The 20,194-nt window shown below is 57.9% G+C and overlaps 1 protein-coding gene across 1 annotated transcript; it reads right to left on the reverse strand.

Annotated features, from left to right (window-relative positions):
• Window positions 1–558: 558 nt before the first annotated feature.
• EPHB4 (EPH receptor B4) lies at window positions 559–16,337 on the reverse strand. The gene is made up of 17 exons (XM_058680741.1): window positions 15,645–16,337; window positions 13,141–13,211; window positions 12,702–12,989; window positions 11,587–11,983; window positions 10,443–10,598; window positions 10,002–10,334; window positions 9,649–9,773; window positions 8,994–9,159; window positions 7,316–7,418; window positions 7,095–7,159; window positions 6,896–7,009; window positions 6,561–6,808; window positions 3,475–3,690; window positions 3,066–3,215; window positions 2,763–2,956; window positions 2,489–2,644; window positions 559–1,534 (listed from the first exon to the last, which is right to left on the reverse strand). Exons 1-17 carry the CDS (start codon window positions 15,694–15,696, stop codon window positions 1,393–1,395), a joined length of 2,976 nt encoding a protein of 991 aa, XP_058536724.1. The 5' UTR covers window positions 15,697–16,337; the 3' UTR covers window positions 559–1,392.
• Between the last annotated feature and the right edge of the window lie 3,857 nt (window positions 16,338–20,194).

Genomic DNA, 20,194 nt, shown 5'->3' on the forward strand with positions numbered 1-20,194 from the left:
AGCAGGGAGAAAATGGGGGTGACTGGAGGGGACTATCCCCATTCTCATTTGTTAGGGAGAAGCTGAGGAAAGCTAAATTACGGGGGCATCCCCTCCCCTTCCTGAGGCCCCAGAATTTGCAATGCAGCACCCTGGAGGGATTGTCCTCCTAAGACCCAGCCCAGCCAGGCTCACATGTTGGGGGGTCCCTGCCTACCACACCCAGCACCCCTCCCCCACAGCTAAGGCCAACCAACCCCCTTGCTGCTGTTATGCCAGCCCCAACTGTCAACATCTGTTCCCCATCTGTCTGCTGCTGCTCCCCACTGGCCAACTCCCACCCTCACTCTTGGGGAGCTGCAGGCCAGGGCCCTGGGCTCAAGGCCTCCCCACCCTCCCTCAGGCCCCGTAAGCAGGGGAGGGCAGCAGCCCCACCCCGGAGGTGCCCCAGGCGCTTGGCAGAGGCAGCTGGAGCCGTTATAGTAGGAATGACTCATCGCCCCTTTCCCCACCCCAAACACACAGGGGCTGAGGTGGGGCGCTTAGAACCCACCTTTCACAGACACCCCCAGAACTAGGACACATCCCATGTTCTTTTATTAATACAAAAAAAAAGTTTCTTTTTTTAAATATAATTTAAGAATGCCACCAAGCACCGGGATCTGTCTCTGACTTCCACCTTCTCCCCTGCCTTTCACACTCCCTCACTCTCCTCATCCCACAACCCCCAACTCCACAGCTTGGGGACACCTGTGGGATGCAGGGATACGTCTGGAGCCACCATTCACAGGAAACAGGGGGTACCCCTGCTTTGCCCCAGGAGGAAAGGAGGCAAAGGAGGTGATGGCTAAACGGTGTCCTCCAACACAGAAAGTTGACAGGAAAACAAACAAACAAACAAAAACAAATGGGGAAGGAAGAAAAATTAAGACCAAAACAGAAAAAAAAATTAATAAAAAATAAAACTCAAAGCCTTCAATATGAAGGCAGATGGGGGAGGGGCATTTACAGGGGAAAAGGCTTGAGTTGGGGGCCACAGCAGCAAGCCAGGGCACTGCAGCCCAATGATTTCATCACTGGGCCCGCACCCCTTCCTGCCTCCACTCTGGTGGGCAGGCCAGTCGCCCCTCTCTTTGGTCTGCAGGGACACGGTAAGGTGACGGCAACACCTGGGGACACTGGCAGGCATTGGGCGCTTCCTGTCCCTTGGGTCACGCCCAGTGCCAAGGGGCAGGCTCTCTCACCCACCCTTGTTCTGGGGGGAGGGTCCCCTCTAAGGGGTAGGAGGAAATGTGATACCCACATTCCCACAGGCAGGACCCCCAAATCCAGCTCCCCATCCCCACAGGTTCAAAGTGCAATCCAGCGGGCGTGCCCAGGGAGGAGACCCCCGCTGTTGTCCCCCTCCACAGCTTAGAACTGCGGTGGTGGCGGTGGTGTGGGTCCTGCTGTGGCACCTGGGGTGCTGGCCTTGGCCTGGGACTTCATGTGCTGGACACTGGCCAGGATCTTTTTCTGGTGTCCAGCTAGGGTGACTCCAATTCGCAGGAGGTCTCTGTGAAAGGAAGAGGGCCCGGTGAGCCCTGCTGGGATGCTCTCCACACCTGGGCGCTTCCCACACTTGGCCCCAGACCCACAGGCCTGGCCTCGTTGGCTGGATCACCAGCCAAGCAGCAAGGACGACGTCAGGAGTTGCTGGGCAGCCACCGTAGGGAGCGGGGTTGAAAAGGGGCAGAGGCGAGAAAAAAATGGAGCGTGCCAGCATACACTGGAAAGGAGGCTGGGGGACAGGGATTGCAGAGATGGCTTTAGACGAGAAAGGAGAAGTGAGAGGGCAATCGGAGAGGAAGGAAGGCTGGGTGGGGAGGAAGGAGGTGCGGCTCTTCACCCAGTACAGCTCACATGGGAGACAGAAAACCCAGGGCGGATGGAGAGGCCAGGCGAGGTCAGCGAGCCTCCTGCCCCTGAGGTGGGCCAGTCAGCCTTACCAGAAATCTCCAGTTACAGATTTCTGCTCCTTCCATGTCTGCTTATTCAAACCCAGGGTGAGAATTAGAAGGAGAAACGGCTTGCCAGACCAGGAGAAAAAGGCAACTCAGGAGGCGATGGAATCGTAAAACCATTGAACGTGAACACTGAAGAGCCTCTTGGAGACCTTGTCTTCTCCTTTTATGGTGGGAAGCCCGCAGCGGAGTCAAGGCACGGGTTGTTAATGCGAGAGCCGGCGTTGGAATGTAGATGGAGGCACCAATTTAGGTCCAGATAGAGAGGCCGGAAGGGAGGTGGCCGGGGAGGGGGGCTGCTGAGGAGGTCCCCAGGTGAGCAGTGCTGGGGTCTCAGGCCTTTGGGGGTTCCCCTGCCACAGTGCAGAGCTACATCCTAGGTGAGATTGAGGCCATGGGAGAGCTGGAAGTGAGGGCCTGCCCTGGTTCCTGCATGCGAGGGTCCCAGGTACCACTCTCCACTCTGGCTGTCTCCATCATCCCCTCTGCCCTCAGCCACCACTTACTCTGCGGAGATCTGGCTGACCAGCTCAAAGGAGCCGAACCCAGCAGCTGCAAAACTTTCCTCGTATCTTCCCATCTTGATGGCTCGAAGCCACTCGCCCACCGAGCCGAAGGCTGAGTAGTGAGGCTGCCGCTGGTCCAGGAGTGGGTGGGAGGCACTGGTACAAAGGTTGGGGAGCAGTGAGCCCAGGCCTGGTTAGGTGAGGGATCATCCACCCAACCAGCCCCAAAGGGATGGAGGATGTGCCTAGGTGAGCTGACATTCCTGGTCCTCACCCGCCATTCTCTCTGGCCACAATTTTGAGGCTGGCTGGGTTCCGGATCATCTTGTCCAGGGCGCTGACCACTTGGGGGAAGCGGGGCCGGGCGTTGCGGTCCTTCTGCCAACAGTCCAGCATGAGCTGGTGCAGGGAAGTGGGGCAATCTGGGGGTGGGGGCAGTCGGTAGTCCTGTTCGATGGCGTTGATCACCTGAAACGATGGTGGGGGAGGAGAGAGGCAACGGATGAAGTCATCCTGTGGGGACCAAGATGCCCAGAGAACCCCACACCCCTTTGGTAGGACCACAGGGCACACTTACATCTTGATTGCTCATGTCCCAATATGGTCGTTCCCCGAAGGACATCACCTCCCACATGACAATCCCGTAGCTCCAGGCGTCGCTGGCTGATGTGAACTTGCGGAAGGCAATGGCTTCAGGGGCCGTCCATCTAATGGGAATCTTCCCTCCCTGCAGAAGAGGGAAGGAAAAGGTGGGTGAAGGGCTCCAGTACCCAGACATGCTGCCCCCTCACTCAGGACCCCCCCAACTCAGTTATTTTTCTAGATACCTGCAGGCCAAGCTCCTGGAACTTGACCATCACCTCCACCCTTTGTTCCCATGTTATCCCCTTCTGAACCAGAGGCTGTCGACACCCCAGCCTCCCAGCCCTCACCCGGCCCTAAGGATGCAGCTCAGCCCGAGCCCAGCCCTGGGACCATAGCCTCACCAGGGAGCTCGTGTAGGTGGGATCAGACGAGTTCTCTTCCAGGAAGCGTGAGAGGCCGAAGTCGGAAACCTTGCATACCAGGTTGCTGTTGACCAGGATATTGCGGGCGGCCAGGTCCCGGTGGACGTAGCTCATCTCTGCCAGGTATCGCATGCCTGAGGCGATGCCCCGTAACATGCCCACCAGCTGGATGACTGTGAACTGCCCGTCGTTCAGCTGGGGAGTGGACAAGGGAAGAGGACATCATTAAGGCAACCCACTCCCCCAACCCAGTCTCCCTCTTGCTTCCTGAACCCTCCGACACTTCTGGACTCCTTTTTCAACTCCCCCGCCGGAAGGTGGGCCAGATGAGCTGCCCTCCTATCTCAAGCATCCAAGCATTCTCAGCTCTTCCTTCATACACTATTGTGACACCATGGCAGACACACTCTGGGTCCCTCTCGATCCAACTTTACGAGGATTTAAAGATCCTGGCTTCCGTTTCCCCGACAATACTGTTTTACACTCACACAATACCAAAGCTTGATGCTTTGAATTGAGCGGGTTGGATCCCGCTCTGCCATAGGCCTATGCTGCCTGTCTCCAGGTGGCCAAGCATATGGACTGCTCCAGCAGTAGTCTGTCTCAGCCCTCTAGCTTCTGCCTTGCCAGAGACCAGTGGGGAGGAAAGCAATGACTGGTGACCACAGTGCCGACGCTAACCTTGACCTTGAAGTAAACTGGCCAGTCCCAGGCAGTTAAGTGACCCCATCTTCTGGGTTCAGCTAGGGGTGCCAGCAACTCATGGGCCAGAGACAGCGAGTCCAAAAACCAAGTTCCAAATTCATCCTCCAGCCTGCACCTGCCCTTGGCCATGGTAACTGGAAGTGTGTGGGAAAAGCCCCTGTGGAGGTCAAGTGGAGACCTCACTGTGTGCTGGGTTCCTCTCCGCCTCACCTGCCAGCTCACCCTGCCTCCAATGTGTGTCCCTCCCAGGTCCATCCACTTCAGCCCAGTGCCAAATGACAGCCTCACATGCGTCCCCAGTACCCAGCCAGGGGAGCTCCTGGTCACCTCCCTCTTCCACCTAAAACCCCCCATACCCCAAGGGCTTCCCCAAGCCCACCCACCTCAAGATCCCCACTGCTGCTCGGCTCTGATCCCTGGGTCCTCAGTGTGCTCAGTTCCTGCCTACTACAGGTTCCACCTGTAGTGTACAGCGCATGACCCCATTCCTCACAACCCTGTCACACCTACCAGGGCATCGCTTGGTCTCCCGTCTTCTACCCTCCCCAGCAGCCGCTCACTGCAGTGACCCTGGGGGACTGGACGAGCCTCAGACTATCCACAATCCATGAGCTTCTCTGGTGGTGCAAGCCATAAAGTCCAGGACTCCTGGCAGGAGCCACAGGAAGCTGCACCTCACCCCCCAGGAGGTATGACCGCCCCCAACACTGAACCCAAAACTCAGCACAACATTGGTGAGAACAGAGAAACCAGCAAAGCAACCTCATAAAGAAGTTTGTAAGAACAGGCAATGGATAAGGGTCTAGTCCTGTAGGTTACCGGTATCCTGGCTAGGAGCTGCTGGGAATCCAGAGAGGCTCGAAAGACGGAGGGGCGGCCTGGTAGCACAGTGTGTTAAGTCATTCCTTCCCACACAGGCATCCCATGAGGACACCCATTTCAATCCTGCTGCTTCACTTTCCCTGCTAATGCCCCTGGGAAAACAGTGGAGGATGGCTCAAGTTCTTTGGCTCCTATACCAACATGGGAGATCTAGAAGTTCCTGGCTCTTGGCTTCAGCTTGGCCCAGCCCCGGCTGTTGGGCTATTTGGAAAGCAGATGGAAGATTCTTTCTCTCTCTCTCTTTTTTTAAAGAGTTATTTATTCTTATTCCAAAGTCAGATACACATAGAGGAGGAGAAACAGAGAGGAAGATCCTCCTTCCAATGACTCACTCCCCAAGCGACCGCAACGGCCAGTGCTGATCTGATCCAAAGCCAGGAGCCAGGAACCTCCCCCAGGCCTCCCACGAAGGTGCAGGGTCCCAAGGCTTTGGGCCGTCCTCGACTGCTTTCCCAGGCCACAAGCAGGGAGCTGGATGGGAAGCAGAGCCGCCAGGACTAGAACCGGCGCCCATATGGCATCCCTGTGCGTCCAGGGTGAGGATCTTGGCCGCTAGGTCCAATTCTCTTTCTCTGTAACTCTTTCAAACTGATAACTGACCAAAAAAAAAAAAAAAAAAAAAAAAATCTCCAGAGGCAGCAACTGGCAATAGCTGGGCCTTGGTTTGGATAAGCAGCGGTCAAGGGCATTTTTGAAACTGTCAGAGAAACCAATCGGGTATTCTGCTATGTGCAGTGTTATTCTACGGAGGAGAATGTTTTTAAGAAAGCTACCTAGTAAAGCTAAAAAAAGACTGCAATTCAGTAAACCCTAGTAAAGCAATGAGAATAAACGTGCCCTGGGGCCCGCTGCCCCTCCAGCCACTTGGCCAAGACTCTGTTTGACGTCTCCCATCTGATCTGAGCTGTCCACTCGTTACTCTTCAGGCTCCCCCAGAGACCATTTGCACCCCAAGAGCAGAAGCCCCAAGCGCCACGTCCTTGGCTCACTTCCCGGGGGTGTGGACAGGGGCTGGCAGGCAGGCCGAGGAAGTGTTCATAAAGGAACGGGATGGGCACTCGGCATGGCTGATATTGCTCACCATGCTAGGAGAGGACAGCCTGGGCTTGAACCAGCTTGGCAGCCGCTTCAGCTACCTGCAAATTGACACCCTGGAAGGCAGCAGGTGATGGCTCGATATGTGGGTCCCTGCCACCCATACGGTGGACCCGAATGGAGTTCTCGATTTCTGGCTTTGGTGTGGCCTATCCTGGGTTGTTGTGGGCATTTGGGCAGCAAATAGGAGACTTTCTTTGTCTCTGTCTTTCCAACAAGTATGAGGAACTAATTTAAGGAAAAATGACAAGTGCCGGCTGGATAAGTCAGCTGGATCCACAGAGAGGCCAGAGGAAAACACAGGAACCAGGAGCTCCGTGTCTCCCAGATGGGAAACTGAGGGGACAAGGAGATGGCCCCATGGCCGGCTCAGGGCAGCTTACCCGCAGGAAGGAGTCCAGGGCGCCATTCTCCATGAATTCAGTGAGGATCATGACAGGCACGCTGTTGGTGACCACACCCTCCAGGCGGATGATGTTGGGGTGCTCAAACTGGCCCATGATGGAGGCTTCGCTTAGGAACTCCCGCCGCTGGCGCTCCGTGTAGCCACCTTTGAGGGTCTTAATGGCCACACAGCTCTCCTTCTTCCCGGGGGCCTTGAGCCGCCCCCTGCACACCTCACCAAACTCCCCTGTGGCAAACACAGATGTCCAGGTTGAGCCACCTACCTACCGCCTCTGGTGTGCTCCACCCCCCAACAATGCCAGCACCCGCTTACCTGCACCAATCACTTCTTCAATCTTGACATAGGAGACATCGATCTCTTTGGCAAATTCCCTCACAGCCTCATTGGGGTCTTCGTAAGTGAAGGGGTCAATGTAGACCTTCGTACCTGTGGGGGTGGCACAGGGCCTGCCTGTCAGCTCCCATCACTCCTGTTCCCAGCCCCAGCTTCCCCCAGGGACAGGTGTACCCACCATGCCCGATGAGATACTGTCCATGTTTGTCCGAGTATTCCACGTCTCTCCCACTGCTCTGCTTCCTGTGGCCAGTGGGAAAGAAGCACAGGGTCAACGCAGACAGCCACCTCTACATCCCCAGAGGAACACAGCAAAGGGGGCAGTTGGGAGGGAGGACATGAGACAACAGACTGGTGGGATGGCAGGTGGCCATGGCCCAGGGCTCTCAGGGTCCTTACCTGAGGCAGAGGATGGCGATGACCACGACTACCAGCACCAGCACCACTCCCACGACTGCTGTGCCAGTGATCAGAGCCAGTTGCTCTCGCCAGTTGTCACCCTCTGGGGGAAGAGGGGCTGGTCAGAAGGTGGCCCCTGCAGGACCCAGCCCTGGCCCTGAGCCCCCAGCACAGCACCGCACAGTGTGGCACAGCATGGAGCCACCAGGGGCTGCTAAGTGCTCCCCATGGCAACAAGAGGAGGAAACAGGTGTCCTGACCCTGTTGCTCCCAAAGCAGGCTCGATTTTTGTTCGATGACCAATATGAGGGAACTTTAGAAAGTCCGTGGAAAATGAAATTGGGAGATAAGCTGATCGTGGTGCAAAAACACATCTTTGAAATTCATGCATAGTTTCTTAACATGAAGTCGGGGTGGGGGCAGCATTGTGGTGTGGCGAGTTAAAGACTCCACTTTGGATGTTGGCATGGCCCATGTGGGCACCAGGCTGAGTCCTACTGCTCCACTTCTGATCTAGCTCCCTGCTACTGACTGGAAAGCGGCAGATGACCCAGGAGTTTGGGTCCCTGCACTCTGGTTGGAAGCCCAGATGAAGCTGCTAGTTCCCGACTTCATCCTGACCCAGCTCTGGCCGCTGCAGCCGTTTGGGGAGTGAACCAGTGAAATGAAGATCCCTCTCTCTGCCTCTCCTTCTAACTCTGGATTTCAAATAATTTTTTATAAAAGATAAAATAGGAAGCTTTTAGAATACTAATTTATTTGGAAGGCAGAGCAGCAGAGAGAAAGGGAGCGAAAGAAAGAACAGCAAGATCTTCCATCTGCTGGTTTACCCTCCAAATGGCCACAGCTGGGGCTGGGCCAGGCGGAAGCCTGGAGCCTGGAACTCCATCCAGCATCCCAGAGGAGTGGCAGGGGTTCTGTGCTGCCCTCACAAGTGCATCCACAGGGAGCTGGATCGGAAGTGGAACAGCTGGGACTCGAACCAGTGACACAGGGTTCCAGTACCAAAAGCAGAGCTTAATCTGTGATAGCATTATAAATGTTCCACCAATTTTTTGAAGGTCCCGTGTACTGGGATCCAGAAAGAGCCTCACCTGAAAGAAATCTCCCAAAGGCAAAGAATTAAGAAACATGTATAGCCCTTGAATGTCTGAGTGTCAGGTTGAAAACCTGAGTGTCTGTGGATGTATATGGGAATAAAGTAAATGTGTTGGATCAATACAATGGGTTATTCCTTAGCCACTGAAGAAAACCTGAATACTCATTCATGGGCCAACACACATGAACCCCAAAACAGGAAGGAAGCTGCGAGCTCTGGTCAGGCCAGAGCACGTAATGTGGATCCTGTTTGCACAAAATGCACAGAATGCCCAAGTCAATGTGGACAGGAAGGAGGCAACTGTTTGCTAGGGTGGGGTGGCCACGGGAGGAGGCTAAGGGATACTGGGAAGCATCCTCAAATGAACTGTGGTGAGTCTTGCACCACCCTTAGAGTATATGAAAAAGCCACTGGATTGTGTGTCTTCCATGAATGGGTTGACAGGCATGGGAATTACATCTCCAGTTCTTTGAGGAATAGCCGAATATTGTGGCTTGGGGGTGGGGAGGGGCAGGGGACCCTTGAAAGGAGGAGCTTAGGCAAGACCTCCTGCCCATACCCCGCTCGCCGGAGGCTCACCATCCAGCTGGGTCTGGCTGTGGTGCTCCTGGCCGAACGGCCCATAGCCGGCTTCGGATCGCGCTCGCACCTGCACCAGGTAGCTGGCCCCGCGCTTCAACCCCCGCAGCTCAGCCCGATTTTCTGACGTCTTCAGGAACCTCACGCTGCTGGGGCCCTCTGCGCCCTGGCCGGAAGGAAGAGGGGTCTGGGGGTAAGTCAGGGGCTCCCCAGCAGCCCCTACCACTCTTCCTGTCTTCCCCCTGCCCTCACCCCAGTCCCTGACCCTGAGATCCCCATGGCTGGCGTGGCGGTCCGATGAAGCAGCTGCAGCCTCAGAAATCCCATGTAGGTATGTGCCAGGTGAGTTACTGAGCAGCCCTCATCCCAAACACTCGGGCCTATGCGTCTTTTTCCAGCATCAGCTTTGGAACAGCTGCATAAGCTGTAACGTGCCATGGTGGCTTTGGAATCTGAAGCTGACCATGCATGCTACATTTATACCACACATGCCTGACCCGCAGGTGGTTTTGCCTGGAATTTGTGGTGCACACGTGAGAGGCCAAGTGTGCAATGTCCTGCATGCAGTATCAGGTGCAGGAAGTTAAAGATCCTGGTGCCTTTGCAATTTGGAGGTGAGGGTTACTACCCCACCCATGTGGCCAGGTGTCCTCACCTTCTCGTGGTACTTGACCTCGTAGTCCAGCACTGCCCCGCTGGGCGCCCGGGGAACTGCCCAGGCCAGGCTTAGGCTGCTTGGTGAGGAGCGGGTCACCCGGATGTCAGACACAGCCGGAGGCACTGCGGGAGAGAGATCCCAGGGGCACTGTTGGGCAGCCCCTCTCCTGGCTAAGCCTGCTGCTACGCCCGGGTTGGCCACAGATTTTTACCTCCTAGCCCTTAGCCCTCCCGCCACCCCACCTTTCTCAGTCGCTCTCTGCCTCTTGCCCCAGAAGCCCCAACCCTCCATGCTTTCCACACCCCATCCTCCCTGCCATCTCCCTAGCCCCACCCGACCCCCAGTCTTACCTTCACGGTCAGTGGTGACATTGACCACCTCAAATGGGACCGGACCGCTGGCCAAGGAAGACACCCCGTTCAAGGCGGTGACCTCAAAGGTGTAGGTGAAGTCCGGACGCAGCCCCCGCACTACCACCCTGGGCTCCACCAGATCTCGGGGGCCAGGGTCAAAGGTCAGGTCTCCCCCACAGGGTGTGCAGGAGCCCCCAGGGCGGCACTCTCGACAGCGGATGGCATAGGTGAGGTCATTTCGGCCGCCCGACTCAAGGGGGGCACTCCACTCCAGGTGCAATGCCGAGCCATTCAGGCGGGGAACCACACTCCGTGGGGCGGAGGGCAGAGCTGCGGAAATTGGAGTGTCAGTAGAGGAGGGGAGGGGACAGATGGGGAGTTAGGGGAAGGAAGGGTGGGTAGCCAGCATGCAGGGGAAGGGACGCCCCGTGGACTCACTCGTGCAGGGTGCACTTTGGGGGTCTGCACGGGCCCGGTAGTACCCAATGCGACACTGGCACATGGTGGACCCGATGGTGTTGGAGTGACTGTTGGGTGGGCATGGCTGGCAGGAGCCCTCCCCCAACAAGGCCTTGAAGGTTCCCTGGCCGCAGGCTGAGAAAGACAGAATCACCAAAACTGCTTTTAAGGCGTGAAATGCCAAGGTGGGAGAACAGCTCCTGCCATTCCCAACCCTCATTTTGGCTATCTGCTGGGGTCCAGACACCCTGTGTGAACCTACAATTTTAAACAGACATCATGGAGCCAGCAATGTGTTCAGATGCATATAACTGAGTTCCAGCTGCTCCACTTCCAACCCAGATCCCTGCTAAGGTGCCTGGGAATGCAGCAGCAGATGGCCTATCCTGCACCCACATGAGAGATGCTGATTCAGTTCCAGGCTCCTGGCTTCAGCCTGGCAGAGACTTGGCCCCTGCAGTCATTTGGGGAGCGCACCAGGAGGTGGCAGATCGATTTCTTTCCTTTTCATGCCTCCCTCTCTCTAAATCTTCAAAATAAGAAAGTAAAGCCCAGCGCTATGGCTCAAGTGGCTAAATCTTCGCTTTGGAAGTGCTGGGATCATGCAAGAGCACTGGTTCATGTCCCAGCTGCTCCACTTCCCATCCAGCTCCCTGCTGTGGCCTGGGAAAGCAGTCGAGAATGGCCCAAGCTTTGAGACCCTGTATCTGCATGGGAGACCCAGAGGAAACTCCAGGCTCCTGGCTTTGGTCTGGCCACTGTAGCCATTTGGAGAAATGAACCAGCAGATGGAGGATTCTAAGATTTTCTGCCACTCTGCCTTTCAGATCACTAAACTTAAAAACAGAAACCACAATATCTTTGTCCTGAGCCCAACAAGGTGTCCCCTAATCAAGGATAGTCCTGCACCCCAGCCAGCCTCCAGAAAGAATGCAGAGATGTGCTGGGAAGTGTCTGGAAGAAAGAGAACACTGACCATTGTGATGGGGGGTGCCCCAAGAAGAGGCCCTTCAGCAACTAGGGCCCAGGAGGCAAAGGCTGCTCCCAGGAGATACTTCCACTGGCCCAAGAGCAGGGGACTGCACATTCCCTGCCACAGGAACCTCTGCTCCCCAGCTCTCACCTCTGCATTTGGTGTTCCCCTCGGCGGCCTCAAACCCTGGACCACAGCTGCAACCTGTGACAGGCTGCTCGGCCCACTGGCCATCCTCCCGGCAGTACAGGCTAGGGTTGGGGCCAGGGGCAGGGACAGCGTCTGCCACACAGATCCCGGCCACGGGCACCACGAGTTCGCGGGGCACAGTCTCTGGGAAGTAGGTGAGGTTCAAGGTGAGCTGTGCGCACTTCTTGTAGAAGAGGTGCAGGGAGAGCAGGGCCATGCAGGCGCCCTGGTCCTGGAAGGCCAGGTAGAAGCCGGCCTTGCTGAGTGGGCCCAGACGCAGCGTCTTGATGTTCACCTTCCCCGTGCCCTTGGTCCCAGGACGCTTCCGGGTCAGGTGCTCTGCGGCCACTGTGTCTACCTGCAGTGATGGGAGACACCTTGCCACTGTCCACACAGCCCCGAGCACCCAGCAGCAGCCCCTCCCCAACCTCCTCAGTATACACCAAGAAGGTTCTAGAACCTTCTCCCCACCTTCTCAGGGACTTTCTCTTCCTTCAGGCCCCAGCACTGTCCACTAATCCCAGCCTATATCCTGCATATCTGCCTCACTTCCACTGGCATCTGCCAAGATCTGGGCCACACCAAGCCCTGACCTGAGCCCAGCCAACAGAGGAATGAATCGCAAGGGAGTGGGATTAATCCTCCACCTGCAAGCACTGAGATCCCATATGGGCACCGGTTCGTGTCTTGGCTGCTCCCATCCAGCTCCCTGCTTGTGCCCTGGGAAAGTAGCCCAGGTCCTTGGGCCCCTGCACCCACACAGGAGACCTGGAGGACACTCCCACATCCCGAAATACCCAGCTCTAGCCATTGTGGCCATTTGGGGAGTGAACCAGCAAATAGAAGATCTTTCTGTCTTTCCTCCTCATCGTTAAATCTGCCTTTCCAATTAAAAACAAACAAAAACCCACAAATGTGGTTAAGGAATGGGAGAAAGGCAGTGAGCCCAGAGCACAGTGGGAGTTCAGTGGCCCAGAAGGAGGAGGGCCTCCATGGGCAGCCCCATCCAGCCCCCTCAACCGCACCCCACCCCACCCCTCAGCCATGCCTCAGCTGTTGTGGGGTACCCAGGGTACCTTGATGTAGGGGTTCTCCATCCAGGCTGGCGTGAGGGCCGTGGCCGTGTCAGCGTCGCTCTCATAGTAGAAGACGGTGAAGGTCTCCTTGCAGGAGCGGCCAGCCCGGGGAAGCGACAAGCACTCCAGCATGGTAAAACGTAGCGTGGCATACACGTGCACAGCACCACGGCGAGGGACCCAGCCTGTGCGCAGCCAGTGGGCCGTGCCCGGGGTGCGCTGCAGGTCACACACCTCATAAGTGCGCACACTGTGCTGCTCCTCATCCAGGCCGCTCAGCTCCTCCCACTGCATGGAGAAGGACAAGCATGTGTGGGCAAAGGGGAGAGGCTTCCAAGACCCCTGCCCAGAAGGGAGCAGCGAAGCTGGCAGCAGTACAGGTGCCCTGGCCCCCTCTTCCCCCTCTTCTCCACGGCCCCAGCGCCCGGCCCCGGCTCACCTGCCCATCTGCCTGAGGGAAAGTCACCCACTTCAGGTCGGCAGTTTCCAATTTTGTATTCAGGAGGGTCTCTAAGAGAGGGGTGGGCAGACAGTCAGTGCTTGGGTGCAGGGAGCTATGGCTGTCGGGAAACGCAGCAGGTATACTGGGTTACCTCTCAGCTACGATCAGCAGGTGAACAGGCAGGAGGGGGCACACTTGCACTCTGCAACACCCTCCCCTCCGACTTCTGGCACCACCCCCAGCAGCTGGCAGGCACCAGCTGGCCCCAGATTCCCAGAAGGGCTGTGCTCTGCCAGAGGGAACAGAAACCAGGAGGATGGAAAGGCAACAAAGTTTGGTGTCTTACACAGGGTTAAAACGAGAGCCCTGCCCTGGCTCTGACCCCACCTGGGTCAGGCCCCCTCCCACCCTGCCAAGCCGACACCCCTCCCTACAAGCCCATCTCAGGCCCCGCATTCCTGTCCAACTCCCCCCACCCCAAACCATTCTGCTTCTCTTCCAAGTCCCAGAACAAATACTCTGCTCTTTCTTTCCCTCCCTCACCTAGACAGGGCCCTGGGGGGTGGGAGGGGGGACACCCTCCTCTAACTCCCACTCCCCCTCAACTCCAGATTGCCACTTTCAGAGGGAGAAGCACAGAGGCATAGAATGCCTGGGTGCCCAGCCCGGCCCCTGCAGGGGCCTCACATCTGGAGTCGTTTAGGGCAAGGAGAAGGGGAGGAGGCTGCAGGGGTGTGAGGAGGGGGGGCACACCTGGCTTGCTCCTGCACTGTCAGGGCAGGGAGGGGTCCAGGGGGTAGGAGAAGCCCCACGGGTCTTGGTAGGGGAGGGTGAACATGGTGGGGGGGCCATGGGAGGAGTCCCCCAGGGGAGGCAGCAAGTGAGGTTTGGGGGTGGACTCGGCCCAGGCCAAGGCATGATGGCAGGGGCAGTGGGAACCCAGCCAGCCCGAGGTGAGGCCCAGGGCCCAGATGGGTGTCAGGAGACAGCCCGGCTGGCTGGGGACAGGATGCCCGGGGTTCTGGGAAGAGGGTGGACAGACGCAGCCGTCTCCACCCTCCATTGTTCCAGCGTGGATAGTGTTTTCCTGTCTCCAATTTGCACACTGTCTCTGCCTGGGCAGTCCTGGGGGCCAGTGCCCAGCAGTCCTGCTGCACTTGCCCTCACACCTCCCCGGTGGCCACTGGCCATGGTCACCTGCCTCTTTCATCCCACCTACCCCCCTTCACATCCATTCCTTCTCCTCCTCCTTCCTCCTCAGCCTCCTGCCTGCCACCCTCCTTTAGGGGGAGTGGCACAGGAGTTTGCATACACGAACATTTCCCAGCCTCAGTTTCCTGATCTGTGAAATGGGAGATAGTCTCCCCTCCCACCCCCATGGTGGAAGTGACATCTGCCCAGGGGTCAGCCCAGCAGGAGGACAGGGACACCTTCAGGTCACAGCACCTGGATGGGCATTTCCCCTGGCCTCTCTCTTTCCTTCTTGCCACCTTCCTTCTGTCCCTGTAGCCCCAGCCTGGCTCACACAGTCCTCCCTTCACTGCTCCCCCAACACACACACCCTGCCTTTGATCCCCAGCCCAGAGCAGAGCTGCCCAACCGGGTGTAGCCTTTGATTTCTCCTCTCCAGGCGCTCCCCCCATGGCCCACTCCCTCAGAGACTCCTTGAATTCCAAGCAGTAAAGGGGGCTGGGGAGACAGGGAGGCAGATCAATGAAGGGAGATTAGGGATGTGAAAAGGTAGCTTGGGGTTCCTGGACTTTAGGCTGTATCTGGAAGGGAATGCAGGCAAAAGTGGGAATCTGAGAGCCCCAAGAAGGTGGTGGCTGGGGAGGGGAGGAAGGGTTCACACAGCCTAGTTTCTTGGGGCTCCTAGGACTGGAGAAAAACCTGGTGCTCAGGCAGGATTGGGATTTAGAAGGCTGGGGTGCAGCCCAGGGTGGGGGGGGGTGGGAGGAGGGCAGGGCGTCTGCAGAGGCCAGCAGCTTGGGAGGCTGTGGAAGGGGCCGGCCTGGCGGGCAGCATGGAGTGCAGATCAAGGTGCGACCGTGAAGGAAGAGGCGGTGGGAGAAGGGGGTAGCTGGGGGCCCAGCGCAAAGTTCCACCCGCCTGGCCTCCGCTCTCTCTCCCCGCTGCTGGCTGCAGTCGTGGTGGGGAGGTGGGAAAGGGTAGGGGAGGCAGAAACTTTGGGGATAGTTTTGAGGACTAGGGTGGGGAGGAAGCAAAGGTTGCCAAGGATCTCTGGCGCCGCGAGTACAAGTCTAGGGGAATGTCCCGAGCAGGAGCCCGGCTTCGGCTCCATCGTTTCCCAAACAAAAGAAAGCTCCACTCCCCGCCGGGCGCCTCCTCCCCGTCCACCCCCCCTTCCTGCGCTATTGGTCCCGAGCGTTTGGAAGCGGGGCTGCCGGGGTCTGGATGGAGAAAAGATCGGCCCCTTCGCTCTCAAGCCCAACTTGTGGGGGGCCCCCGGGAGTGGTGGGGAGCCCCTTGAGGAAACTCACCTTCTAAGGCGGCGGCGAGGGAAGCCCAACAGAGCAGCGCTCGGAACTCCATGGCGCCGCCACGCTCAGGCTGGATCCGATCCGAGTTTGGGGGGCCCTAGCCCCCCCAGTTCTGACCCCCAACCCTGGGCGGGTGGACGCCGACTCACCACCCTCCCAACCCCCTCTTCGCGCAGGACACCTGGTCCGAACCCTCAGCGCGGGCCCATGCGGGCGCGCCGGGCACCGGGGCGGCGGGCGCCCAGGTGTGGTCCCGCGTCTCCGCCGCACACGCGCTGGCGGCCGGTCGGCCGGGGGACGTCCAGGCAGTGGCCGCGCCGGGCAGACGCCCAGTGCAAGACGTGGCTGGAGTTGGGGGTCCCTCCGGAGCCTCGGGGTCCCGCCCCGGCTGGGTTGGAGGTGGGTCGGCCGTTCGTCGTCTCCCCCCCTCCCGGGAGTGGTGCTGCTCACGCAGCTGGGCTGAGCGCTCCGGGGCGGCCAGGGAGGGTGGGAGCCCGAGCGCGGACCGAGTGGGAGGGAGGGAGACTGCGGAGCCGGGCGGGCCGAGCCGAGGCTGGGCCGGGCCGGGCCTGGGCCGGGCGGCGCCTGGGCCGGGAGGGAGGGGCGCGCGGGAGCAGCTTCCCCTCCACCCCGCCGGAGCGCGGCCGGGGGGGCGTTCGGGTGCGCTGATTGGAGCGCGCGCTGCTGAATAATTCATGAGGGAAGAGGAGCGGGGCGCCGAGCGGAGCAGGTCGGGAAGTTGGGAGAAAGTTTGGAGAAGGGGGAGGGGCGGCTGGAGTGGAGCTCGGGGATCGCCCAAACGTGCCGGGAGGCCGTGCGCCCTGTCGCTGACTGCGAACGCGTGTTGGGGCCGGGACCCAGGGACCCTCCCCACCCCCCCTCCCCACCCCCCGACTCCTGGAACAGGCCCGAACCAGGCCGATACCACGGAGTAGGAAAGCGCGCCCTACAGAGAAGGGGAGCGCACCGGCGCGCGGGAACGTGCACGGCTCACACAAAGCCGGCTCTGACCTTGCCACGGACTTGAGACCGCGCGCGCTTGCCGGGGTTGGCGAATGGGGGCTACGTTTGCAAGAGGAAAGGGGTGCAAACTTTTTTGAAGATACAACAGCCCCCTAGGGAGCCATGCCAGTAACGCTAACCGTGGAGCGAAGCTTCACACAGCCGTTGCACAAAATCGAGCTTGAGGAGCTTGAGCTTGCGCGGACGTAGGGGCAGGGAGGACTGCGAAGCAGGGGAGATAAAGTGTCCAGAGCACGGTAGCGGGAGAGTGAGGGGTCCACCATCCTCGGCAGTCTCCCCGCAGTGACGCCGGGGGCTGGGGCTACCTCGGCTCTTTCCTGAGGCAGTTTCCTGTCTGGCTCCTGGGGGCCCTCGGGATGGCTGGGAGGGGCCCTTCCTTTCATTGCCAACACCACCCCCCATCCATCACTTCGTTGGCGGGAGGGTCCAGGAAAGCCGAGCTCTTCCCACCTTCCCTTTCACGCTGGGGTGGGCCACCTACGGAAGGGGGTTCCTGCTGCAGGCTTTGGCTGTGCAGCCTGACTCAGAAAATCATAGAGGGGGACCCAGTCCTGGGGAGCTGAGCACCCAGAGAGGGAAAAAGCTCAGTATCCTTGGGGGAGTGAGGGACTGCCCAGCACCCTGAGCTCCCCCTTCCCCAGGACTGCCAAACCAGCGGTGACTTGTCCCTTGGCACTTATCTTCCAGTCACAAGAGGTGCTCCCACACCCCTGCCCTTCCTCGTCCCCCTGAATGAGTCCTGCCCCGGAGTAGGGGGTCACAGAGGGCAGGAAACAGCCGGCTTGGCTGGAGCCAGGCAGACCCGGTGGGAGCTGGGAATCCCCGCCTCCTGCCTGGCGCGCCTCCACTCATCGTCTCCCTCCAGGTCCTCCCCAACATGCCTGTACACATGGATGCATACACACATGTATAGGCCTGCACACACGTGCTGAGCAACATGTGTGTCTGTTGTGCATGCTCTCACACACACCTCCTGGGGTTCTCTGCACCCAGACCCCCAACCACTCAAAGCCAGGTCATCCATCCGACCACTTTCACAGGGGCTCATGCTTGACTGCTTGGATGTTTTTCAGCTTGGGGGTGGTCCAGTGCGTGTTGGGGAGGGGGCTGCAGAGAAAGGAGGCAGGTGTCCCGCCGGGGTTGGCTTGCCTGTGCCTCGGACCCTTCCGCTGACAGCCAGCGTCCACCCTGATGGCTTGTGTGTTAGCACAGGGGAATGAAGACAGGAAATGTTCACTGTGCCTCATGCCACACCCTGCTCTCTCCACCCCCCATGGCACCAAGACATGCCTCCCGGCCTCAAAGATCATCCAGAAGGAAATGGATTGAACTTGATATAAAATCCCACAAAGTTCCCCTCCCCAAATGGCCACAATGGCCAAGGCTGGACCTTCCTAAGTCCAGGAGGAACCAGGAGTTCATTTGGGGTCTCCCACGTGAGTGGCAGCTTGGGCCTTCTGTTGACTCGCCAAGTGGGTTAGCAGGGAGGTGGATCAGAAGCAAGGTGGACGGGACTTGAACTGGCTTCCTGAGGTACACCAGCCTTGAAATAACTGTTTAACCTGCCACACTAACACTGGCCTCCTCAATCCATTCCTGTTCCACAAACCCAAACACCACCTGGACACCTCTCTCCACAGGATTGGGGTGTGCAGGACACAACGGCGTGCCCCTTCTGCCTATGTGAGGTGTCACACTTGCTCTGAGATGACAGCAACGTGCTGTCATCACACAGAACCCTGTGTGCTTGCACTTGTAGGTGCAAAAAAAATTTTTTTGAGGGCCTGGTGTTATAGAGTAGTGGGTTAAGTCACTACCTACGATGCCAGCAAACTATATAGCCACTGGTTCTAGTCCCGGCTGCGCTACTTCTGATCCAGCTCCCTGCTAGTGCCAGCATGAGATGGCTCAAGTCCTTGGGACCCTGCTACCCGTGTGGAAGACCTGGATGAAGCTTCTGGTTACTGGCTTACCGGGCCACTGCAGCCACTCGGGGAGTCAATCAGCACATGGAGGAAAAACCTCTCTCCTTCTCTGTAACTCTGACTTTCAGATACATAATAAATAAGTTTTTTAAAAAAAAAATGTTTGAAACCCACACACGGGCTTTTCATACTTTGCATCTTCAACAAACTTCTTTGAAGAATCCTCCTCCATAGGAGCCAAAACATGTTCTGCCTCCAAGTAAGCATCTCTGTTACTTTCACTTGTCCACAAACATGCTGCCCAGAGCTCGGCTGAGCCACCTGCTGCTTTCTCCCGGCCACTACTCTGTGGCAGCTCTCTCTGAGCAGTCTCAGGGGTAGAATTTTTGGTGTGTAGTTATCAGACGACATACAAGAATTATTCCCTTTGACCCTGTATGGCTGCACTCACAGGGTTTTTTTTTTTTTTTTTTTTTTCCACATCCCAGACTTTCCGTTTTTAGCCTGCCCAACTTGGGCGTGAGCAAAGTGCAGGCTTATCTGGGAGCTTGCAAGGTTCCAGCGTGGGCACCCTTCACCTGTCCAGCTCCTTCCTGCCAGAACCCTGGTTAATGAGTGCCCTCAGCTGCTGCAGCCCTGAGAGGCAAGTGCCGCTTTGAATCGTCTGGATGCTGTGGCTAGCCGTGCATCGTAAAGTTCAATGTGTGAACCCTCTGGAATGAAAGAAAAACCCAGTCAGGCATGTTAGAGCAAAGACAGAAACAGAAAAGAAGGTCTTGGGGAGCCCTGCAGTGGACACTCCAGGAAGGCACTTGTGTGCCAGATCAGAGTCCAGGGTCCATGCCTGCCCATGCGCCACCTTCCTGCCAGAGACCCAGGGGTGGGGGATAGGGAACAGGCATGGCTCAAGGAGTTGGTTGCTGCCACATCCAGCATCCTACCCCACTCCGCCAGGAAGGGGAACTTGCTCTCTGCTCATTTTGGCGTTCAATTCAAGATAAATAGAGGGACCCGGTGCTGTGGCCTAGCAGCTAAAGTCCTCACATTGAACGCCCCGGGATCCCATATGGGCACTGGTTCTAATCCCGGCAGCTCCACTTCCCATCCAGCTCCCTGCTTGTGGCCTGGGAAAGCAGTGGAGGATGGCTCAATGCTTTGGGACCCTGCACCTGCGTGGGAGACCTGGAAGAAGTTCCTGGTACCCGACTTCGGATTGGCACAGCACCGGCCGTTGCGGCTCCCTTGGGGAGTGAATCATTGGACGGAAGTTCTTCCTCTGTCTCTCCTCTTCTCTGTATATCTGACTTTGTAATAAAAATAAATAAAACTTCAAAAAAAAAAAAAGATAAATAGAGGAGGGGTTGGTGCTGTAGTGCAGCAAGCTAATCCTCTGCCTGCAATGCCAGCATCCCATATGGGTGCAGGTTCAAGTCCCAGCCGCTCCACTTCCCATCCAGCTCCCTGCTTACATTCTGGGAAAGCGGCAGAAGATGGCTCAAGTCCTTGGGTCACTCCACCCAGGTGGGAGACCAGGGAGAAGTTCCTGACTTCGGATTAGCTCATCCCTGGCCATTGTGGCCACTTGAGGAGTGAACCAGCAGA

The sequence above is a fragment of the Ochotona princeps genome, chromosome 24 (genome assembly GCF_030435755.1).
Source record: "Ochotona princeps isolate mOchPri1 chromosome 24, mOchPri1.hap1, whole genome shotgun sequence".
Taxonomy (NCBI): Eukaryota; Metazoa; Chordata; class Mammalia; order Lagomorpha; family Ochotonidae; genus Ochotona; species Ochotona princeps.

Bases quoted from the DNA above. Each gene is read 5' to 3' on its own strand.
- EPHB4 (XM_058680741.1), bottom strand. From the start codon at position 15,696: ATGGAGTTCCGAGCGCTGCTCTGTTGGGCTTCCCTCGCCGCCGCCTTA. The intron at 10,335-10,442 runs GTGAGTCCACGG...CAATTTCCGCAG, and splicing joins CCAAAGTGCACCCTGCACGA to CTCTGCCCTCCGCCCCACGG. The intron at 7,419-8,993 runs GTGAGCCTCCGG...CTCTTCCCCCAG, and splicing joins CAGCCAGACCCAGCTGGATG to AGGGTGACAACTGGCGAGAG.